Genomic DNA, 23,802 nt, shown 5'->3' on the forward strand with positions numbered 1-23,802 from the left:
CGAACCTGACGTGGATTTTTCCTTTAATGACAATACCACTCATGTTTCTCAAGGATCTAAAAATAAAAGTCAATATGGGTTTTTAGTGGTACTTAATATAAATAGGAATGTGAAGAGTATAAAAATCCTAATAACTAGCTTGTGCAGTATAACCTGATAGGATACCTAATGAAAGGGGCGAACACAGCAACGACTGATTCCATTGTCTCTTTTCTGTTGGTCTTTTGATACTGGCACACACAGTTCGTATGGGATTATTGTCTTTTTGAAGCAGCTTGTGCTCTTTGAGCAGGGTATGGTCATAAAAAAGGATGATCTGATGATAAGAGCGATAGCCTTGGCCTGGAGATGTAAAAGTTCAGTTCTTTGCCTTGCTTTGATTTGTACAGTCACGACCCAAGTCACTAAATATTTGTCTCGGTTTCCAACCTGTGAAGTGGAGATAACACTTCACCTTGCATGGGAGTTTTATCTAGCAAGCCATGGCCAGACTGCAAGCTGCTCCAGTATTGCAGGAATTGAGATATGGCAGGCATACGAGCACTGCAAAGTCTTGATTAACGTGAAGGAGGTAGGATTCTGCCTTTGGTGTTCCCTGGCTTGTGGCAGACAGCAGTTTTTTGGCCCCCAAATTTAGGAAACCCCATCTGCCACTGGGTGAGCACAGAGCTCAGACAAGATTATGGCAGCTTGAGCTAATGACTCGCAACCTGGTTACAGCTCATGCCAGGACTAAATGGGAGGAGCCTTGACTTGCTCTGGTTGAGCTTCACAACAGGAGGAGTGGCAAACTTGGGGTGTTTTGGGCTGCTCTACCTTTGGGCTGGATCTTGACTTGCTCCGTGGCATGTGCTGTTCTGGGGACACAGCGTGTACATTGAATAACTTACTTGGTAGCAGTTGTGGGTATTGAGAGCAGAATGTAGGGTATAGGTAAAGGAAGAAGGAAAGGAGACAAAATGTAGATATTTGGTGGTTGTGAAATTTGGGAGGTTTGCTCAGAATGCATTGCTGTATGCTCGCCTCCAATTAGGAGCAATTAGTTTCTCTATTAAAGAAGACATTTGCAAAGGCTATTCCAATCAGAAAAAAAGCTTCATGTGAATGTGTGGCAGGTGGTGTGAAGGGAACATTAGTTTCTTTGGGGATTTGCTGCATCATTTCTCACATTACTATTGCCTTTCCTTTCTCCTAACGAGTCCTTACCGACTGACTCAGCCTGTTACATAGGAGTAGCTGCTGGAGCACTAAGGAGCAGCTGAGGTGACAGCTGAAGAGAGACTGGCCTCATTCTCTGGGTATTTGCTGTCAGTTATTTAGGTGGTCAGAGGGGTCTTTCAGAGGACTTAGGTAATTTTAGCTGTTAAAAATCCACATTTGAGTGTGTGAATTGGGTGACTGTCATCCTGGCAAGCTTGACCCCAGTGTACATGTAAGCCCTTAATGCTCTTGTGATGAGTTCTGATAGGAGTGAAGCATAACTTACTTTTATAGGTTTACTTTGCTTGCCTCTAATGATGGGATAACAGTAGGAATTAGCTTTAAGAATTAAACTCCAGGTTTATTTTTTCTGAAATAAATTAATTTCCTCACTTGGATAAGCTCAATATACTGTGCAGGGCTCTCATTTGGAAAGTGCCTTACAGTATCTCTGCTACTTGAATCCTTACCAGTAGAGTTTTCACTGTCAAGTTTATCTTCCTAAATACTTTATGGCTTCAACTTTTGTTCTGTGAAAGGTAGAGAACTGACGTAAAGGGCAAATAGTGAACAGAGAAACCTAGAGTGAAAGATTGCTTGCCTGCCTGTCTGCTCCTTGTGCCCTTTCAGATGGTGAGTTGGCAGGTGATGCCATTTTTCTGAGTTACTAATACATGAATCCATTGCCTGGACACTGAGGCATTGTGCTGCTGGTGGAGCTGTGTCTTCTGGAGTTGTGACTGCTTGTGGTTGGCAACCGTGCAAGCAGGCTTCTCCTAAATAGGTGAATAGGTCTCAGCTGGTAGCCACTTCTGCTGTGATTTTGGACAAAAAACGTACATTCTGCACAGTATCTCTTCTTGACACTTGACTTTTCCAGACATCTTCACAGTAACAGTCAGTGTCACCATTCCTTTTAACCTCCCTGCCCCCTAAGCTTGAGTTCTTTGGGATGTACCTTTTTAGGAAGATCTCATTGCGTTACATCCATTTTGCTGATGTCTTACACAAATTGCATCCTAGGAAAGAATTCTCAGGTTATGCTGTTTTTGTGAGCTGAACATTCAAAGCTCTTTCATCGAACCTGTGTTCTTTGGCATTTTCATTGCTAAATCCAAAGCATAAAGTCTTCCATAGTGGGGTAAGAGTGTGAGGGAAAGCAGTGCAACTTCTCTTCCCTCCTCAAGGTAAAATTTTGTTGTTCACCTGGCAATGGAGAAAGAGGGGAGTCTTTTTTGGATGTGGAATAATTCTGGCTTAATTGAGAAGGAAACTTTCTGGTGGTATTTTTCATAAACTCTCAACAATTTCACCTTAAGGCAACCATGCTGTTGTCTCACATTTCAGTCGGGGAAGATTAATTTTCAACACCTACTCAGGGCCATGTTCCTCAGAGCTGGTGTAGGAAGTGTAATTCATATCTTCCAATACCAGCTGATTCACCTTCCTTCATTTCTTTTCCCTCCCAAGAGGGATGGTAGGAGGCACTATCATCTCCCAACACTGATTTCTATCAGTTGCACCACAGTCTTGAATAAGAGGGTATATGCATGCAGTTTTGGTACATATATGCAATGTAATCTCCAACAGCCGGAAGCTGAAACCACCTTTGGAATGAAGATAAGGAACCATGTGATTCTTGGTTTTAGTTTATTTTATGTAAAAATGATGATTAGGTTAAAGGTTGTTCCTGGATGCGTGCTGGAGTCTCTGCTGTGCAGATGGGGTGTATATTTTCAAAGGCTGCTGTCAGGAGTCCAGCTCAGCCACGGCCCCCTGTGAGCTCAGAAGCTGAGAGTGCACACTGAGGGCAAGATAGAGCAGAAGTTTCTCTCCTTGCTTGATTCTCAGGAATCCCTGGGAGGCAGCAGCCTGTGGCTGAGGTTAGTCTTGGAGAATATTCACCCTTTACCCTGAGCCTGAGTCAGAAGAAGATATGCTCCAGTGTGACCAGAAATGAAGGCGAAAGTGTGTGTTGTGCAGTTCACCGGAGCTGCTGTCTTTTAAATCCCGTGGAGGCAGCCTGCAGGACCTGCTCCATGTTTGTCTCCCATGTGCTGAGCCTTCCCCTGCCAAGGGCCATTGCTGGCTAAAGGTGGCCCTTCTGCCAGAGCTGTGAACACAACACAGATGCAGACAGGTTTCCCAGAGGACACATATAGTTAAGCTCTCTTCTCAGTTTGATCTGATTCATGTAATGCATCTGACTGTCTTTTTCAAAAACAAGTAAATAGTTTTAACTCATACTACAACTGTCTAAAACTGTTATGACTCTCCTGAGCAGTTTTAGTGATGCTGGGAGGCAATAAATTATGCCACCATAGAAAAGACAAGATGGTGTCTGTGTTTGGGTCACTACCACCTCAGCAAGTCATACAGACAGGAAGAAGAGTGACCAATTTGTAAAGATTTTGTGCCCCAACTTCACACTGAAGGGCTCCTGGAAGCAGGCAGAGACTTTCCTCTGTGTGCCCATGCTGGGACTGGATTTGCACAGCTCATTGCAAGCACAGATTGCTGCAGTCGGAGTTCATGGTAATGCCAGTGAGACGGTGATAACGGCGGGGCCGAGTCGCTGCCGTGCTCTCCGGTCGCTGGGATGAACCGTGCAGCCCACGCAGCCACGGCGTTGGGCTGCAACCGCAGCAGCGTAGCATGACTGCAATAATCCAAACTGCTTAAGTATCTTTCTCCTAATTCTATATTTCTAGTTCCTCAGAGTCTTTTCCAGGCTGACCTTTCACAGGCTTTGTCTTTTGTAAAGCCGTAAAGCTGTTTGCTTGTCACTGATCTCTAAGCAATGTAGTGCCTGGTTAAACCAAACCTGCCTTTAAATGTATGGTATTGGGGGTGGGGTGTGTCTGGATTTGTGTGTGTGCTAGCTGTTGGAAATTTGAATTCAATATTGCGTTAAAGATGTTGAAGATGCATCTCTTATGAGAAAGCATCAAGTCTTAAAACATCACTGTGTTTAAGTATCTGGAATTTTACCTGGGTGTGCAGTGCTGCTGCTGAGAACATGAATGGTTTGATGGGAGTAAGTACCCAGAGGGAAAAGGTGGTGCAAAATTCTTTGGGCTCCTGATCCTTCCTAAGATGATTCTGGGGGTTTTTTTGGGGTTTTTTTGGGGTTTTTTTTAGCAGAAACATGAAGATCCTGGCATGGCCTGACTGCTCTGGCTACTGTGACTATTAAGTGAGCATGCAACCAACCCAATTGCAAATCGTACCTGTGATTACAGGGAGAAACAGCTGCTTTTGTCATCCTCCCTCCCTACCAAATTTGTGGATGATTTTCCATCAGATGTCTGCAATGCAGATGGCTAAATTATGCAAGGAAGTCTGCAGCTGTTGTAGTTTATGCTCTCCTGTACCGGTGAAGGAACTGTGAACTGCCTCATGTCAGACCTGAGAGATCCTCTTTTACATGATGCATAAGAAGTCTTTGTGTGTTACAGACTTGCATGGCAGAAGAGAATACATTTGTGTTCTTGCATGGGTGATAAGAGGGCTGGGATTTGTGTGTGGCTGCAAGGATTGTGTCACCCCTGCTCCATGTAGATACTCCTGCTTTTATATGTAGGAGTGCAAGTTCAAGGTCAACAATGGGGCACATGTAAGAACTGGCTATTCTACTGTTGTGAGAGGTCACTGCTCCTTTGGGATTAAGAATGTAGAAACCAATGGTGTTATCCCTAGCTGTTAAACGTTTAGAAAGCAAAGGTGCATCTGAAATTTTTGACAGTTCTTTTTCTTTGCTTGAAGTTGTCCGTAAATCTTGTGTGAGTGTATTCTGAACTGCCAGTGGCCCACTTGCTGAAAGCAGGACTTGTTTTGTGATTCAAATTCGTTTTCTCATCAGGCTAATGGAGGTATTTTTGGTATGCAGCTATAGATGGATGTAGAGCTGGCATGATACAATAAGTAGCTGGTACATGATAAGAGTATTTGAGCAGTCTGTTGATGACAGAAATATAATGATTCTTTAAAATCTTTATTTGCAATTTAGTTTGCCTCTAGGGTTCTTGATGTCAGAAATTGCTTCTTCACAACTGCCTGGATGTTGTCTTTTATCTCTTGCTTGTCACACACACTTCAGATCCTCAGACAATATTGTCTTGAAATGAGAGGACATGACCAAAAGCATGGCATTTATTTATATAGTCATAATAACCTGAAAGAAGCAAACACTAAATGACAGAAACAGAGATTTATATTCTTGGGCCAGCACTAAGACAGCATATGCAGGAGCTTATCTGGAGCTGCTTGACTGGTTTTCTGCCTGTAGAACTTGGTTTTAACAGTAGAAGTACTCGTATTAGTTCATTTCTAAAAAGATTTGGAGCAACTGTGTGTTGTGAATCTTTGCCATGGTGCCAAATAGGCTGCAGTAAACAAATACAGATATTTCCTTGGAAAAAGAGTTGCTTGGTACATTTATTAGCCTTTCCTTTGTCCATGTGCTGCTCACCCTTTCACTTCAGCATTGCTCTGTCCACGCTTGGCCTTTGCCTCTACATTTGCATATGGTCACTCTCTATGAAGGACATAGTGCTGAGCAAGTGTTGTCCTCTGCCCTGCAGTGGGATTCTGGAGGGAAGTGACCAAGGTGATGTGGGGACCTTTGGTCACCACTGTCTGGGGGTGCAGCTGAGCTAAGCTGTGTGACAGTGACTGCACCAAAGGAGAGAGCTGCTTATCTGCCCATCTGCACAGTGCAAATGAGAAGATTGATTATAAATAAACTGGGAAAGAAGAATTCTTGCTTCATTTAGACATCTGTTTTAAAAATGGTTAGCAAGGGTGCGTACCAGATGTCCTAGCACTGATTGTTGTAAGTATTGACTTCTTTTCCCTGTCTTGTAACACTTCCTTTATGCTCATCTGTGTGCTCTTTCTAGCCGAGCCTTGGCCCTTGCAGCCTGGGGCTCCTTTTGTGCGAGAGGATCAAGATGAGGGGTGAGAGGTCAGAGGAGCTGTCCTGAGCTGGTCAGCAGAACCTGGCCTGGTTTCTGCTGCCAGATGGAGAGTAGCTCTGTCTTGCACCCCCAGGGCAGCTACTTGTCTTCTGCAAGAAAAGACCGAGGCTGTGGGAGTCCCCTTGGATAGACACCTACAAGACCTTTGGGTGTTCCCACCAGCCGTGACCCAGAGAGGCTCAGGGGATGGCAGTGCTTGGAGTAGGCCCAGGACATCCTTGTGCTGATTGCAGCCTTTCTTCTCACCTGGGATGGAATGAGTTGCTTCCCTTGCTTAGTCTTTCAATGTCAGTATATGCTTAACAGGACAGTGCATCTTCTAGAAGCACATCTGTCACAGATGCCCACTGCAGACCTGTGGACTCCTTCCATTGTGTCAGCAGCACACAGGAGCATTTGGGCTCAGGGTCTGTAGGGTTGTTGTTATTTTCCCACTCATTTTATGAACAGAAAACATTTAAAACTAGAGGAGCTTAGCACAGAGGGATGAAGCTGCTGCTGAACAACCTAATGCAGCAATCAAAGGAGAGGCAGTGACCTTGGAATTCATTTAAATAACTTTTCATTGGCCTTGAAAATTTAATGGCAATCTTCACAGGATTATTCAAAGATAGGCTAAATAATCATAGGAGAGATTATTTGATTTGCAGTTTGTAGGTCTGACTTGTAATTTGTATCTCCCCTTTTCTGCAGTGGTAGGTAAAAGCAGGCTGTAACTCACAATGGCAAAATTCTCATAAAGACAGCCAGAAAAGCATCATTTATTGTGGGAGAAGCTCTTAAGGTTTGTTGTCCCTCTCTCAGGTTCAGTTTAATGTGGTGACTGTTTTCCAGGCCGATACATCGTGCTGTCCTCTGTCAGGGGTAGAACAAGCATTCACAATAAAGATTTGAAGACTTCAGTTTGCATTTAAGTGCCTTTTAAAGATCTGATGCTTCTTCCCTTTATTTTAAGCATGAGTGAGTTAGCTTTGTGGCAGTCAGTAGTGCTGTGTCTGTGTGATGTTCATGAAAGAACCTGGAACAGTGACATTTCATGGTCTGGATATCTCGATCCAAAATATTACTTACATGAATTTCAGATGCTTTGGATATTTTTTCATATCCTGAGCAAAATATGCCTGGGTTGTTGGTTTGGGTTTTTCCCCCTCTGCATAGCTTTGTGAAAACTCTGATTGTTTAATGCCTTTGGTTGATCAGATCTAATTAATGATTGTAATATAATTGGAATATAGTGGATACTGTAGCCAGAGCATAGTATGAACCTTGCTGTGGCTAAAGGACTCACTGTGTAAAGCCCACCAGGGTGAAGTTAGCTCTGCAGAAAAGTATTGTTTGTACAAATTTAAGCTACCTAATTCAGAGTGGTTCCCAGGTATCTGAGCTGGGAGTTGAAATGCCCTTTGTTTAGAAGTGAGGAAGAGCACAAAATGAGTAAAGTTCCCTGCTCCTAGAAGGAGAAATAAATCAACTTGGGCAGGTGTCAAAGGGATCTGTCAGCCCCTTACACAAAGCCATATGCCTGCAAGTTTTCCGTGGGTGGCAAATAAATCATTTTGCCAGCCTCTTTTGTGCTTCTAACCAAGATAAGCAGTGCTGAGACAGTAACTCTTCCTCAGCCTCTCCCAGCTTCTTCCTGAATTCACCTGTGAAGCTGCCACATCAGGTTCCCAGCATTCTCACACCACGGTGTAAAATTAAAGCAAATCTTTCTCCACCAGCTGAGCTCCCCTTGTTCTGCTGCTCCTACCACGTTATTGGGTTTTGCTTAAAAGAATGGCATGGGGCTCTTTAATGCTGTGGTCTCTGTGCAGATGACTAAGTGGTATGACTCTAGCTGGTGTTTGAACTGGGGTTTGGTCTGAGATCAACCGCTTCAGTATTTGCTGTAATTCTTAGGTGGGATTTGCAGTTGTTATTCAAATGTGTTCACCCTGTTCTATAAACATGCCCTGAAAGTGTTCCATGATGTGCTGTGGTGGCTGAAGCTCTGTTTGCTCTGGTGAAGTTACTTACACCTGGATGTCTTATCGCCTCTTGGCTGCAAACGCTCTTTGACTTGTGCTATATAAAACATGCTTGTCTTGTTGAGTTCAGGCTCAGGTTTGTGTCTGCTGGCTTCAGCAGTCATCCCATTAGAGGGAAACAAAGCAGTGCTGAGGTTCAGAGTCTTTGGTTTATTTTCTTTTGGACAATGGTGTAAAAATAGCCCCAGCCCTGTTACCCAAACACCTCAGCGTCGACTTTTGCTGGCATGCATTGAAACACATTTCTAGCCGTATCTTCTGATACAACTTCCAAAAGCTCAGCAAAGTCTGGGTTTTCAAGTGCCCATTCCAACAATAACAGCTCAGGAAAGCGAGCTGGCTGCTGCTGCAGACAAGAGGGAGAGGTGCAGCGAGGCACTGCACTGGGATTGCAGAGGGCAGTGTGCCAGGGCTGTGCCAGCGCCTTGTCCAAGCTCCCTGCACCTCCAGTCAGACCTGACCCTTGCCATGCCAGGTGTCCATCCCGGCCACTCCGTCCCTGTGCACTGTTCCAGGGGAGGCTGCCGTTGTGCCAGTCCCTTGGGGACAGGGAAGGAGCTGTCACTGAGGCCCAGCATCACACTGGAGGAGCCAAAGTGTAACTTCACATCGCTGCAGGAACCTCACCTGGGCCTGCAAGCAACTGCACCAGCTGAAAGCAGTTTAATTTACACCCAAATAATTTATTCTAAGTCTGCTTTTCTCACTCATGCATTCATTTTATTTTATTGTAATGTCAGCACTTAGCAGTGAAGTAATGGCAGATCTCTGGAGAACTTCTCACAAGTGAGAAAGCACCATTATCTCAGTTTTACAGACCCTGCTTATGTTGGGAACATATGTGGTGGTGTAATTACACTGATGTGATTAAATCAGTGCAAATCCTTGCTAGGGGGACATGCTGCAGCACTGTAAAGCGGGGCTTATTATCAGTGCAGTTGAATTCAAATTATATTACTCTATTAAGCTGTACTAGTGTAAGCCTCCACTGAAAGTCACGAAGTCACAAGAGGAGCTGTGTTGTTTCTTTTTAAAGCAGATAAAGATTTGGAAGCTGAAAGGGGTGAAGTTGTGCCTTGCCTAAGAGCATGCTAGAAGCAATGGGCTTGACAAATATTTATAGTACTTCTTGTAAGGAAAGAGGTGTGGGTGTGAAATCAGGAGGTGTATTATTATTTTTTTTTTTTTAATAGATTAAGTTCTTTGTTTAAACTATTGTGGCCATTTTGGAAAAAATCCTGTATCATACTAAGGCTTTACAAATGCATACAAAATTCAAGTAAATCTTTACCACATGGTTTTGGATTTTGATAATGGCTGGATGGGTCAATGAATAACCATGGTGTATACAACTTAACTGTATTTTTGTTTTTTGGCAGGGTGTGGGCACTGTAAGAAAATGAAGCCAGAATATGAGAAGGCTGCAGAGTTTCTCCATGTAACCAGTGATGTAAGCTAATTTCCTTTATTATATCCTTCAAATAATCAGTAATAAATAACTAGAGTAATAAAAGTGACTTTTCTCCCTACAACAAATTCAGCTGTTCTCATCCTCCCACAGGACCCTTCAAAATGTGCTTCCAAAGTACAGTCTCATCGCTAATGCATGAGCCCTGCCAAAGTCTGAGGAAGAACATTCTGTCTTGAACGAAAACAAAATCGAAAAATGTTTATGTATTCTGCTGTAGGCCTCATACATAATATGATCAAATCCAAAAATGGATTTTTTTCCCCTTACTTAAAGGCATTGAATGTGAAGAAACATAGGCTTTTATTTATGAATTAGATTTGGAAAAAAACAAAAGGGGTTGATCCCTGTTTCAAATACCCTGTTTTTAATGGTTGCAGCACTCCATTAGCTTCATCTTAAGTGCTCCATCAGCTCTCTGGAGAAGAGAGATCCAATAATACAAGTATTAGTGTTATTGATTTGGTCTCGTGCTGTGTATGCCATGCAGGAGGAGAAGTAGAATTAGTCTCCCCCATACTTTAAGCATCTTCTGTGGAGACATCTAGAGTTCCTTTATTGCTGTTGGAGAGGGAGGAGATGAGAAAAACAAAGACCCAATGAATCACACTCTATGAATGCCTGTTCTTCTGTGCATCTAAAAGTGGTCCACAAAAAGATGCCCACAAGTTAGGGAAGGATTAATTTGTAAACTTGTCTTTAGCAGTGCTTGTTTCTTCTGGGAGAAATAGGGATTTGTGGGAGGAAACGCAATTTCTGAGAATGGCTCTTAAGCATTATAAAGTGAATTATATCCAGAGAGTACTATCAGAAATGGGAGGGGAACGGGTAAGACTCTGGTTACATTTAGTCCATAGTATGTCCCTTCCTGGTTTTGCATCAGTCCTTTCTGTCCTTCTGTATGTCTGTGCTCAGAATCACAGAATTAATCAGGTTGGAAAAGACCACTGAAATCGAGTCCAACCCATGACCAAACACCACCATGTCAACCAGACTATGGCACCAAGTGCCACATCCAGTCTTTCCTTAAACACCTCCAGGGATGGTGACTCCACCATCTCCCTGGGCAGCCCATTCCAATGTCTAATCACCTTTTCTGTGAAAAAATTCTTACTCATGTCCAACCTAAGCCTCCCCTGGCACAGCTTAAGACTATGTCCTCCTGGAGGCAGCAAAGGAACCCAGACCATGAGTGATTGCCCCCAAGCCCACTGTGTCCTGCTGAAGAGGTGTGTGTACGTGGCTGGGATTTACAGTAAGTGATCTCTGTTTCAGAGTCCAGGTGTCCTTGCAGCAGTCGATGCTACTGTCAACAAGGCACTGGCAGAAAGATACCACATCTCAGGGTTTCCTACTTTGAAGTATTTTAAAGATGGAGAGGAGAAATACACTCTGCCACACCTCAGAACAAAGAAGAAGATCATTGACTGGCTGCAAAAGTAAGTTTTAAGGGGTTTTGAGATAGTATTTGGGTTTCTGGTTAGTGACTCCTGCAGATGGCTTTGGAACTAAATGGAGCTTCAACACTGCCTAAATCCCTTGCTAACAAAATTAAACTGAATTCCAGTATTCAAACCCACAGAAACATGTATGTTAATTATGGTCTCTAATACACCAAATCCTTTATTTGCTATGGGGTTTTTCATAGTTGTCCCAGTATTTCTTTCCCAAAATAAATATTTTTCAAATATGCCTTAAGCCTTTCACCAGAGAAGGAATAGCAATGGCTCTGAAAAATAAACAGAACATTTGTTGTTTCCTCTTTATACAAAGCAGCAGATCACAGTGTTAGTAAGTGAATTTCTACAGTTGTACTTTTCTCTTTCCAACATTTCAGAGCCAATGCCTAGAATTCCACCCACGTGGGGCTGAAGGAAAGCCAGCGACACCAACAAAACCAGCACCTCTGAGAGCACTAACCAGCTTTTCTTGGGTGGTGTGCTGAAATATGCAGAATTAAGTTTGCTATAAAAATGATGACAATAATTCCATTTCAAATTAAATTGCTGGTAAAATTCTCTCTTTAAGTATGCATTATATATGCATGTATGTAAAAGTATGCATATATATATAAAATATGTATTTTCTTTAGGTACTGTAAGCCTAATGTATTTTGTGCATTAGTCAAGGGGAAGAAAACCTGCCAGAGTTTTGTGAATATTTTAATCATTTAACCGTTACATGCAGTTGGCATGAGGAATGTAATCTATATTTTTCCCCACTTATCTGGTGGGGGAGGAGGTTGTGTGGGGTTTTTTGGTTCCTGTCCTTTCGTCCTTCCTCCTTTTCTCCTTTCTCTTTTCTCCTTTCTCTTTTCTCCTTTCTCATTACATCTCTGATGGCTTCAAATCAGGTAATAGATATGGTCTGGCAGTATCTTTGTAGCATGTTGGGAAGCTTTATCTGTGTTTTACTTTTAGACATGGTACTCCTATGGCCTCCCTGCCCACGCAGGCTCCAGGCTGCTGTATCCATATTGTATGTTAAGTCACTGTCCTCATTTCACTGCTTTGCTTGACTCTTTTGAGCACTGTGTAATTTGTACTGAGTTAAATAGTCAGGCTGATGCTGCCTGTACATACTGGCAGGTGAATAAGCAATGAGGAACAGGGAAGTGGTGTTAATTCTTCTGGATCCTGCTGTGCCTCTGGGATATTTTTGTCTACAGCCTCAGCTAGTCAGCAATACAGGTGAAACCCAGACTTGTCTCCTGCTCTTGCCTCCTGGATGTTCTCCCAGCTAGAGAGGCATTAGAGTAGCATCCTTGTTTTCTGACCAGGGATAGAATTTTCACAGCTGCACTGAAGGTGGTGGAAATAGGGATTCATCTGGGGTGCAGGCTGGTGATAAAAGTACAGCTTGTGGAGACCTGTCTCAATGGGTGGTCTAGTTGCAGCCATGTGGGTTTTGGCTCTGGTTCCTCTCTGGTGATTGTGCTGCCACACTAGGTTGTTACCAATTCCTAGGTAGCTTATTCCAGGTCAGCATGGAAAAGTTTTTGTGAGAATAAGTCACACCTCTGTAACTGTAATCAGTGATAGCTCACAACAACTGTGTTCGTGGGAAAATTCAGCCCATCTAACTTTTTCTCTAACAACTGGAAAATCAGTAATGATGGAAATACAATGAATGTCCACCAAGTGACCTTGAGAAGGGCTTTGAAAATTAAGTTTTTCTCCACTTGGTTTTTATGTACCTGATACAACTTAATATGGTGTCATTCAAAGTGTCAGGAAAGTCTGAAAAGCTAATTTATTACCAAGGCGACATATGAAGGTCTTTATACTGTGGCACCATTCTGATGATTTTATATAAGTAATCACTATTTAAGATACAGCAGGAATGAATTTAATGAGTCTGAGAGAAGTCTGTGAGCTAGTGAATAGCAGAATTTTTGTTAGAGGTGCTCTAGGTGTGCGGGATTGCTCTGATGTAGCCAGTATGTGCAGTCATAATTGAAACCTGACATTCTCTTTACCGAGGTGAAATATTCCAGTTCAGTCACCCCCAGTATTCCAAATGGAACGATGCTGATTATTGCATCCAGGCTTTAATATCTGAATTCTAGAGAAGGTCATGAAATTCATTAAATTAAATGATAAAGAGTACAAAAAGGATGTTTGAATGGAAGATGCTGTTCTGTATCGGTTGCCTTTTGATTCCACCTGCTTGCTGTTCTTCTCAGCTCATGCCTGTGGATTATACAGTGATACAAAGCCATGTTTTTTCCACCCAAATGTTGGATGCAATGTAGGAAGTCTTCATTCGACATTTCTACTCATATGCCTGACTACAGTACCTTAAATTATATTTTTATTGAGTTCCAGAAATTAACTTGCATCTTTTTTGCTGTTGCCTGGTGTTGGAAATACTGACTATGTCTTTCTATTGCACAGGCACCCTGAAGGATTTTTCACATCAGTTCCCTCATGCTAATTATGACCAGGACAATGCTGTCCCTTTATCTGTTTCCAGAAACATTTTCAAACCAATTTCATTGTCTTTCTTTTCTAGTCCCGAAGCACCACCTCCACCTGAGCCTGCATGGGAAGAAAAACAGACCAGTGTTATCCACCTTGCTGGAGAAGACTTCAGGGAGTCCTTGAAGAAGAAGAAGCACACCCTTGTCATGTTCTATGCACCATGTGAGTAAATAACCTCTCTACATGGATGGGTTTTATAAGCCCTACAGTTACTATGAAATCCTGAAATTATTCCCTCGCTGTCCCCAGACTTTTAAGGGTAAAGAGCTGATTCTGAATATAAGTGCATGGGACCATCATAGGCACAATCATTTGTATCTTTTTAAATGGAAACAAAACAGTATATAATGGTTATATTATTTAATGCAGACACCAAAGCCGGCAGCAATACAAAACCAAAACAGATTTATTTTCCTCTGCTGCATTTTATGGTCCATATAACAAAATGTGATCCTTTATAGTAGCACAGTGGACATGGAGAGCCTGATTCATTAGTGCAGCACTTCAGTGGTGAAATCAATACAGTAGTGTAGGAGGAGTCAGTCCACGAGGCAGAGAACAAATTTTGATGGAGAAAATTTTGCATGCAATAAATCTGCATTTAAGTCTCCACTGGGACTAGGGACATAGCTTCCTCCTCCTAGATTGTTTTGCATGCACCACATAATCACTTTGTTTTTGAAGCTCCTGAGAATATTTCTAGAGAAGTTTAGAATCAGGCCCTTTATAAGTAAGGTGAGTGAGAGGAACCTCTTCTGTGTTCCTGTGCTGTCCCAGAGACAGGCAGACTAGGTACAAGTTCTTAACTTTGGAGGGATTTATCAAAGGGAGAAGATAATCCAGGCATTTAATATTAGATACTATTAACGTGCCTTTACAGCCTCACCAGATGCAAAAAAAATTTCTTCCGTATCACATAGCCAGCAATTAATGGATAACCTTCAGATAAACAGTTACCAACTTGTTCCCATTAAACTGAAGGTATTTTCCATAAAGAGAGGAAAAGGTCCTTAATGTTTAATCAGGCTGCCCCTTATTTTGCTTTTCTGTTAGAGAATTAAACATGAATGCTTTGGGGCTCCCATGAAGGGATGTGGAAGAAAGCAGGGGTACAATTCAAGCAGGGTACAATTTCTGGAAGGTTGTAAAAGAAAACAGAAGGGGACATAATCCCTCTCCACTCCAGTTCCCACCACCTGTTGACTAAAAATTGGCCATATGGCAGGAATTTCTGATTCACGGACCTCAGCTGGTTAAGAGCAAATTGTGATTTTAAAATCAAATGATTGCACAGGAAATGGTAAGATTTAGGAGTTCACTGTCTCTTGAGTTCTCTTTTCCTGATTAGTGACTTTCTGCATAAGAGAGATTTATTTCACTTTTGGTTTTTAGCTGCACTTTTTTCAGGCAGTTACATTCTTGGTCTTTTTGAAGGCCATGTTTAAAGCAAAGACTTTATGTGTGATGAGTGTGCAGCTCCCAGGGTTGAAAGCATGAGGCAACTTGCCTGATGGACTAATTTTTTGCAGTTGGACTTCCACCACCGCCTTATTTCGAAGGGGTGAGTGGAGATCAGCCTGTCCCTGTCTGCATGAGCAGGCTGTAAAAGCAAGGCTTGCATGATGTAAACTGTTGGGTCCTTCGAGGCTGCACTTCAGACACATTTTTGCACTGTTTTTGACACAGTGCTGCATGAGACCACCTATATACAGGACAAAGAGGTGTTAACTGGAACCCTGTCTGGCCTTCCCATGACTCCTAAGACAGCATTGCTGTTGTGGTGTCAGTACGTGAGTCATACACAGTTTCTGATTTGTCAGATTTGTTCTCTCTAAATGTGGAAGTGTCTGTGAGCAAAGCAGAAAGCAGACACACACAGGAAGTGCAACGAGCCTGCACTTTGTTGGGTGCAGAGGAAAGTACCAGATTAATATTTTAAATCCTCATTTTGTATGAAATAAACATTAATGCACTAGAATAATTAGAATGAATCAAATCATTATGTTTTTTCAGCTTTTTAGAGTGATAATGTGCCTCCTGATAAATTTGATAGATTAGCTTTTGTTTACCATTTTCTCAATTTTGAGACCTCTTGGAGCTTACACTGCAAATTAATCTTTAAGTTGCTTATTTTAGTGCAGAAGGAACACTGCTAAAGTTTCAAGGTCCCATTACCTCAAATAATTTTCTTTTTCTATTCAGATCCACATCTTGGGTGAGGGCAGACTCACAGTATGCTACTCCATTCACTTGTGACTCTGTGGCAGTATTTGTTACACTTACACATATGCTGAGATATTTTAAGATTGGGGGGGTGTGTGTATGCATGCATATATAAAGTATGTTTACATATAAATATTTATGGTAAGAAATGTATCTCTCATCTGTCATTAGAATTTAAAGCAGAAAGTTGAGTATTCTGACCTTTGTCAAGCTTTCAGCTAGAGTGACAAACCTTTAGGCAAAGGCCACAGATATATATCTTAGATGCAAATTAAAATGGGAGCTGGCTTTTCTGTGTCAGCTTGCTGTCCAAATTACTTAATATGTATAGGAGAACCACCAATGTGCTGCTGTGCTGATAACTCAGGACTGAGCTGAGCAGGGCTTTAATGGTACTGAACAGTGCTTCACAGTGATTTAGCTCTGGAAGAGAAGACTACATGCACATGGAAAAGATAGGGAACTCATTACTCTGTCTCCTGGAATATGGGTGAAGCATAAAGGTTATTCCTCATGCCTGTGGAGTACTTTAAGGACTGAGAATTGGAATCAAAACTCTTGAAATTACTGGGGGAGAAAGTCCGCTCCTGCGGACTTGACACCCACAGAGATCTTGATTTCACATTCCCATTCCTGCCTGCTGGCATCTGTGTGTGCTGTAGTGACTGATTTGGGGCAGGAGGCAGGAATAAGGGCAGGTTCCCAATACTGACTTGGGAAAAAGTGCCTGCTGTAGAAAACCCAGTGCTACTTGTGCTGTTAGTGACCTGGGACCAGATCTTCATCTAGATGTCCTTTGGGTAGGTCTGTACCATGCCACACAGGCTTGAAGTGTGGGCTGGCATGTGTTAGAGCTACTCAGGGATAGAACCTGGAGCAGGCTGCTGGCATCTGTGCTGCACCGCACCTGCCCACCTCTTCTCTGGACCCTTGTGCAGCTCTTGAGAAGATGTAACTGTCATCCCACTCGTGTCTAAGTTCAAAATGCCTGAAATAAGAGGAAGACAGTGATACCACCTGCAGAAGGGAAGCACGAAGCCACAGGTGCATGTGGGGACTGCTGTGAGGGGTTAGAGGAGTATTTGAAAGCAGTAGGATTAATGCACGAGCATTTAAAAAGCTTTTGGGGAGAGTTTGTGGGATTTGTGTCTGTATCCACTCCAAGGACTGGATGTCCCTCATCCAGTCCTTGGAGTACTGGATTCCATGAACTACTCCAGGTTTTCTTTTATAACTGTTGGCTTTGTCCAGAAATGGGGAGAGGAGGCACCTAGTGTGAGTATGGTTTGGTGTGCACACAGAGCCTGGTACATGGATGATTGGGATTTGGGGGCTATGGAGCATATTGGGAAGTGAGCCAAATGGACAAGAGCAGTTAAACTGCAGTGCTGAGCCAGCCAGGGTCAGGAGGGCAGTGGCTGCAGGTCTGTGCTCTACAGCCAGAGCTTGGTTCAAGGCTTGCAGCACTAAAGCCAGGCATCCTGGACTGACCCGTTTGCATCAGTGCCTCTTCTGGGATCAGCGCCCTGACTTCTCTTTCTCTTATGTCCTCCCTGTTCATATACCTTATCTGGATGTGTTTTATCTGCATTTTTACTTTATGTTCTCTCTCCACTCTGTTATTCCAGATAATTGAGATTTGACTTTGACAATGCATTAAATTTTAACCTCCTACTACTGTAACACTGAAAACTGCAAAACAGAAGCAGTTGGTTGTGATTAGTTGTCAGAATCACAAAGGGTACCAAAAGTTCCAGTAAATAATGTCTTTGCAGTTGGAGGTGTTTTTTGCTGCATTATTCAAACAGAATTAAGGGGGAAAAAAGAGTGATTGAAGCTAGGTGAGACTCTTCTCTGCAGGGCCCAGGGACAGGCCAAGAGGCAATGGGCTCGAATTGAAACACAGGAAAGTTTGCTTAAACATTTAGAAGAAGTGGTGATTTTTTTACTGTGGTTGTGGTTGAATACTTGAACAGGTTAACCCAAGAGGCTCCATCCTTGGAGATACTCAAAACCCAAGCTGGACACAGGGCTGGGCAACCTGCTGTAGTTGACCCTGTTTTGAGCAACGGAGTTATACTAGATGATCTCCAGAAGTGCCTTCCAACACTGCAATGCTGTATTTCTAGGAATAGTTATACTAGAGTTTGGGTTTGGGGTTTGGTTTTGTTGATTGTGGTTTGGGTTGTTTTTCCCTCTTCTCATCCAGTTCTGATTTTCTCTAAACAGGAAAGGCTTAATAACATCCCCTGCTAATTCTCAAACAGAAACAGAAAATGTCCACTTTTGAGTTAGAAGAATGAGAGACCAACACATGAAAACACATTTGTGTCATTTTTTGGTTGAGATTGCTGCTTCCAAAGAGACTACAAATGAATCAACTGTGTCAGAAAGGAATTATATATAATAGACCAGTCATTAACAGGTCCAAATGATGGGGGGGAGGGCACTCTGTTTTTAGATCAGTCAGTTTTAATGGCAGGACTTGGCACTGAGCAAACTCATTCAATTTCTACTTTTAGTGTCAAAACACAAGTTAATAAGCACTCTTAAAAAATAAAGACTTTCAGCAGCAATGGGAAGTAGTCGAGGGAAGGTGCTCCCTTTTAATGGTTCATAAGGGTGGCAGTTGCCAATGTTATTAACTTGCCAAATAGCCTCGATTTGTGGGACTCAACAGGGTTTGCAGAATGGGTATTTTTAATAAATGCTTTGCTGGGAGCTGAATTCCGGTTCTGTGTTCAGCAGTGAAACTTTCACTTCACTGGAAATAACTTTTTCCAGCTGATGAAATTAATTTTCTGGTGAAGCCTGACCCATGGGGTACCCAGAGAGCACCCAGAAATAAACCATCCTGAGGATGATTTTAATGAGGTGTTTGGATGGAGCAAGTGGCTGTACTGCTGCAAGAGGATGTGCAGTTAAAGACATCAGCCTCCTTGGTTCTTCACTTAAACTTTTTTGTAGGGTTTTTCTTTCAGGGCTGGAAGAAGTGAATGAAGGTGCCGAATTTGTGTTGCATCTGATAAAGTCCCAGAAGACTTTGGGATGTTGTTTGAGCCATTAAAAGGCTGTGTGTTGATCTAAGCTGTTTGTGGGAGATGGTACCTGGGTATTGTTCTGATGTAAAACAAAGACAGTAAAGCAGGAATATTTACATCACTGCTGCTTGATGGGTCAACTCCTGGGCAGCATTAAGAAGTAAGTGGGAAATCAGGTAGGACTTTCTTCAGCAGTAAGAAATCAGACAGGGGTCTGACTAAATGAGTCCTGCCCACCCCTGTGTGTTTCATCACAAATGCATAAAATGCTGAGAGCTAAGCAAACCTGCATTCATTTTACCCACAAACTTTGTTCAAAATATTAATTATTCTGTATCCTGGTATGCTCCTTCTCTGTGTTTTCACAACAAAAACGGCTTGGTTTCTTCTGTCCAAGTTATGCATCAAGGAATATACAATGACAAAAAGCAGCTGGCTGAGAGTCCTTGCCAGAGTGGGTCACACTGTGTGCACAGACAGTGCATATGGTTTCTAGGTATTAATGATGACAGCCAGGAGGGCAGTGTGCTCCTCCAGCCCTGGGACCCAAGCTGTCAGCAAAAAGCTGTTCTGAAGGAAGCAGTAATGTTTCCTTTTCATCCTTCCTATTTTTTGGAGCAAGCTTGGACAAGGGTGGTTTCATCATATCTCAGCCTTTACACAGGCATTTTTGGGGAGATAATGCTGTGTTTTGGCTAAGTTGCACTGCTGTAGCAAAACATGGCAAATTTTATTGGCTGTGAGGCCTCAGCCTGTGGCTTCTGGGCCTGAGATGAGCAGTCAGTGTCTCTGGTGGGTCACTCAGCAGACTTGGGTGACATAGTTCTGTGTGAAGTATGCGCAGAGGGGGAGAACATACTCGACAATTGAGTTTATGAGTTCAGATGTGTGGAGCAAAGCAGCAGCACAGATTAATTTAGTGTCCCACAATGGCCTTGGATTGGCTCCCACCAAGATGTTTTCCTGTCACTTGCAAGCACATCTTGTTAAATTTTGATTAGGAGGCTGTATCAAAGAGCCTGAACAAAATGTATGTGTTTGTAAATGAAGCTTAAGCTATCAAAAAATTATTAAAAATGTGCTGAACAGAAAGAATCCCTTTGAAGGAAAAAACCCTTGCAGAAAGGATTTTCTGGTTGTTGACTGAGGCAGAGGTGAGATCTGGACCCTCTGATAATGAGGCTTTAAATCTCATGTGGGCTGGCACTGCAGAATTTTGATATGTTAGCTCTGCCACTAACTGCTTTCTCTCCTGCATCCGTGGTGCTCTTGTTACAGGCACGTTACAGAGGTGTGTTCTGTCGGTGTAAATAGTGCTGATGCCACAGAGCCCCTTAACAGGCTGAGTTTGATAAAGGATGGATTTACAGAGTGGTCTCTGCAATCAGGCTGGCAGAACTGCTCTTAGCCCCAGTGTTTGTGCCCAGGAGAATAATTAGCACCGAGAGAACAGTTTGAACTGCTCTCAACTCAGAAGTTGAGGTGCTTCCCCAGGCTGTGCATAACTGTCACAAAGTGCTCAGAGGTGGCTGTGGTGGGGCGGTGGCATTAAACTAAAATTTGTTGGGGTGATCCAGCTCCTCTTGTTTTGTAACCCTAAAGTGTTACAGCTGCTTGATTTGGTGTGCAGAATATTGCCTGTATATAAACAGCTCCAGCTTGTGAGAAGGGGAGGGAAGTGCATGTTCTTGCCCCATGGAGTTCTCTCCCTGCAGACACATAGTTGTGTTGGTGCAGTGTCACTGTGGGTACATTAGGAGACTGTGACTATGCCACCCATCCTTATGCACTGTTATGAAACCCATTTCCAATAAGACAGATGCTTTTTTTTGGTGCTGTGTAACATTGTCTGAACAGGAGCTACTTTTAAACATCAGCACAGCTGAAATTCCAGTGTTCTGCTGGCTGTTGCTAACTCAGCAGTGTATCTTCTATTAGTTATGTTTTCTGGTATGTCAGATGGCAAAATTTTTTCATTTGCACTGTAACTGTGTTTGCAGTTAGCCAGGGCCGATGCTGACTTGGTTAACCACTGCTGCTAGCTTTGTTTGAGCTACATAGGCCAGTGACACAGTGGAAAATGCAGGTCTGCTGGAACTGGCACTCAGGTTTATTCTGGGAGTAACTGTTGCTCTTTAACCCTTTCTGTCCAGAGGTGACTTGCTGTACAGCTTTCCATCTCAAAAGGATTGCTTGTTGCCAAATGCTGAGTGCTGGCATGTCATTTGTAATTCACTACAGTCAGCCATATCCTTGCTTTTTGTAGTGGATAAAACAGTCCAGGAAATTTGTGCCGAGTCTTTTTACTCTCCTCACTTTGCAGTTTGACCTGTTCCGATGACTTTGTTGCTGCTGTTGCAATTGTTCATGTCTCATGGCTATGGTTTTCAAATAATTTGGGTTTTTATGTTTTGTCTTCTTTGCATACCTCCAAAGTGCTACAAAATAAGAGTTCTGATAGCTTGGGAAAAAACTCAACAAAATCCACCAGCAGGCTGTGAAATTTGGAGTAGTGTGCCTGTTGTTAAGAGTAGTAAGACAAACCTTGGTTGACCTGATGTTTAACTGAAAACCTCATAACATTTTTCAAATCAAAGAAAAAATCCCCCTCTTTCAATTACTAATATCTTATGTCTTAGAAATATGATTATGCTGTGGTGTCAGGTCATGTCATCAAATGAGCTTTGGGTCCAGATATTCAATTAAAAGGCCCTCCAGTTCTCTACTGATAAAACAAAGTGAATTAACCTTTCAGTAACATCTCCAAATGCCTTTCTGAAATCTGCCTGTGGATTCAGTAACTCCTGTAGCCACATGAATTGCATTGGTTTAAGCAGTATACCCTTTTTCAGCTCTTATCTGTGCAATTACTGTCTGTGGCCTGTCTTTCCTTGATTGACCAAGTAATATTCTTGTTTTAATTCTAGTTAATTGCTTGGAACTCTTGAAGTGGAAATAGGCTTTGCTTGATTCTGTGGTGTACGAGCTCCCGGGCTGGCTTTGATGGCTGTGCAGGGTTGCTGCTTGCACTTGCTTAGAATTGCAGTCATTTAAAAACCAATAACGGAGGGCACTATCTACCCCTGTTATTTAAGCAGTGATGATTTCAAGCAGAGATGGGGAATTGGAAAGTCATTCTCTGCTCTGCACTTTGCACGCTGAGGGCTCCATCCTGCCACATGCTGAGCCCTCTGAGGCCCTGATGGTTGTGCAGCTGAACGAATGGAGTCAGCACCTTGCAGCCCAGCTCCCTGTCAGGCAGGATTGTGAGCCCTGAGAGTCACTTAACCTCTTCCTGATTCTATTTAACCTTGGATGTAATGACAGAGGGGGATAATCACATCTGTCTCTCTTAGGGGCAATTTGAAGCGTAATTAATTGATATTAGTTAAAGCATTTGAGATCACCCGTTGAGAGGTACTAAAGGAAGCCGGGGGCTGAGGAGGGAACAGAGCCCTTTCTCATACTGAGGGTAGAGCACAGACAGCACAAATGCCACGGTCTCACAAATTACTGGGCTTTCAGATCTCCTCTAAGGAGTTGGCCAGGACTTTGTTATGAAAGTACTGACAGTTTAAGTTAGTGTCTTTAATATGAAAGCAGCCTGCATTAAAATGTGTGCGTGTTTAAACTATCTCTTTGAAAAAAAATCTCATGTAAAATATATGCACACCACTTTGCTACTTTATTTATCAAGATTTTATTAAGTACAAGCTGCTAAAAGCACGCACGGCAACGACATGGGTAGGGTTATAAATCATTATGTATTAATGATGGGCAGAAGGCATAAGGTAGTGCTTTCTGAACTCCAAATGCCCGCTCTGTGCTGCTGTAGTGCTTTAGTTGGGATGCTCAGGTTAGGGTTGGCAGGGGATGTTGTCCTTGCCTGACCTGCAGGCAGGGCTGGCTGCTGCAGCTCCGGCCACTCGGAGATGGTGACACGAGGACAGCCAGACCACGTCACTGCTGTAGCAGTCTCAGCTCAGTGATGCAAGTCAAGGACAGCTGCCTTCTGATCAGGTAGAGAGCCACTGTGTGAAAGCTTCTCTTTTAGAAAACCATTTCCTTTCAGACTAAAAATCACTAGTGATGGGGAATATGAATTTCCATCTAAATTTGACTGGCTTCAGCACGCAGCCATCTCTGGAGCTTATTCAGTTCTTGGCACCCAACTTGAATAGCTCGTTATAATGAAATTTAGAGACTCGCTTTTCTCCATTTCTATCACTTCTTAATCTTTGGATTTAAGCTGTTGACACACTGTGCTTCCTGACTCCCTTTGCCTTGAAACACCTTTCAGTACTGATGTTTTTCTTATGGGTCTTCTGAGCCCCCTCCAGTTTGAACTCGTTGATTTGTGGGCCCAGAACCGCAAACAGCATTTCAGAGGTACCAGGCATAGAAGCCCTCTCCACATGTACTTACTATTTTAATTTATATATTCAGTGAAGTTCCTTTTGACAACTCCATCATTTTCTTTCAAAGCTATATTGCTAGCATTGTTTGGATTTCTTTTGCTTCTAATATATTTAAAGCCCCTTATATAGTTAAAACATCATTATTACCTCTGCTGACTGTAGATACTGCTTTGATGTCCATTTGCTTCCTTTATCTATTTTGTACAAATTGTTAGCTTTTGATTTATATTCATTAAAAACCAGCTTCACCTTCATTCTGTGTGCTATGCTAATACAGCTTCCACTCTTCTAGGGAAACTGAATTAACCTTGTACTGTTCAGCTGTAGAGAGGTTAAATTTTATCACTGGGCTTTGTAGTTTTAAATTAAACAAAGCATGAAGTAACTTAAAGGATGTTTTTTCATATTTAAGCAAGTAGAAACCTGTGGTTTTTGGAAAAAGGACTTGATTACTTTAGGCAAT

General features: G+C 42.6%; 1 protein-coding gene across 1 annotated transcript in view; it reads left to right on the forward strand.

Annotated features, from left to right (window-relative positions):
• Positions 1-23,802, forward strand: part of PDIA5 (protein disulfide isomerase family A member 5) — a 99,741-nt gene that overhangs the window by 56,856 nt on the left and 19,083 nt on the right. The window contains exons 12-14 of the mRNA XM_069021081.1: positions 9,586-9,656; positions 10,950-11,113; positions 13,689-13,819. Coding sequence (XP_068877182.1) covers positions 9,586-9,656; positions 10,950-11,113; positions 13,689-13,819 — 366 coding nt within the window. The remainder of the gene's footprint in view (positions 1-9,585; positions 9,657-10,949; positions 11,114-13,688; positions 13,820-23,802) is intronic.

The sequence above is a fragment of the Aphelocoma coerulescens genome, chromosome 7 (genome assembly GCF_041296385.1).
Source record: "Aphelocoma coerulescens isolate FSJ_1873_10779 chromosome 7, UR_Acoe_1.0, whole genome shotgun sequence".
NCBI lineage: Eukaryota > Metazoa > Chordata > Aves > Passeriformes > Corvidae > Aphelocoma > Aphelocoma coerulescens.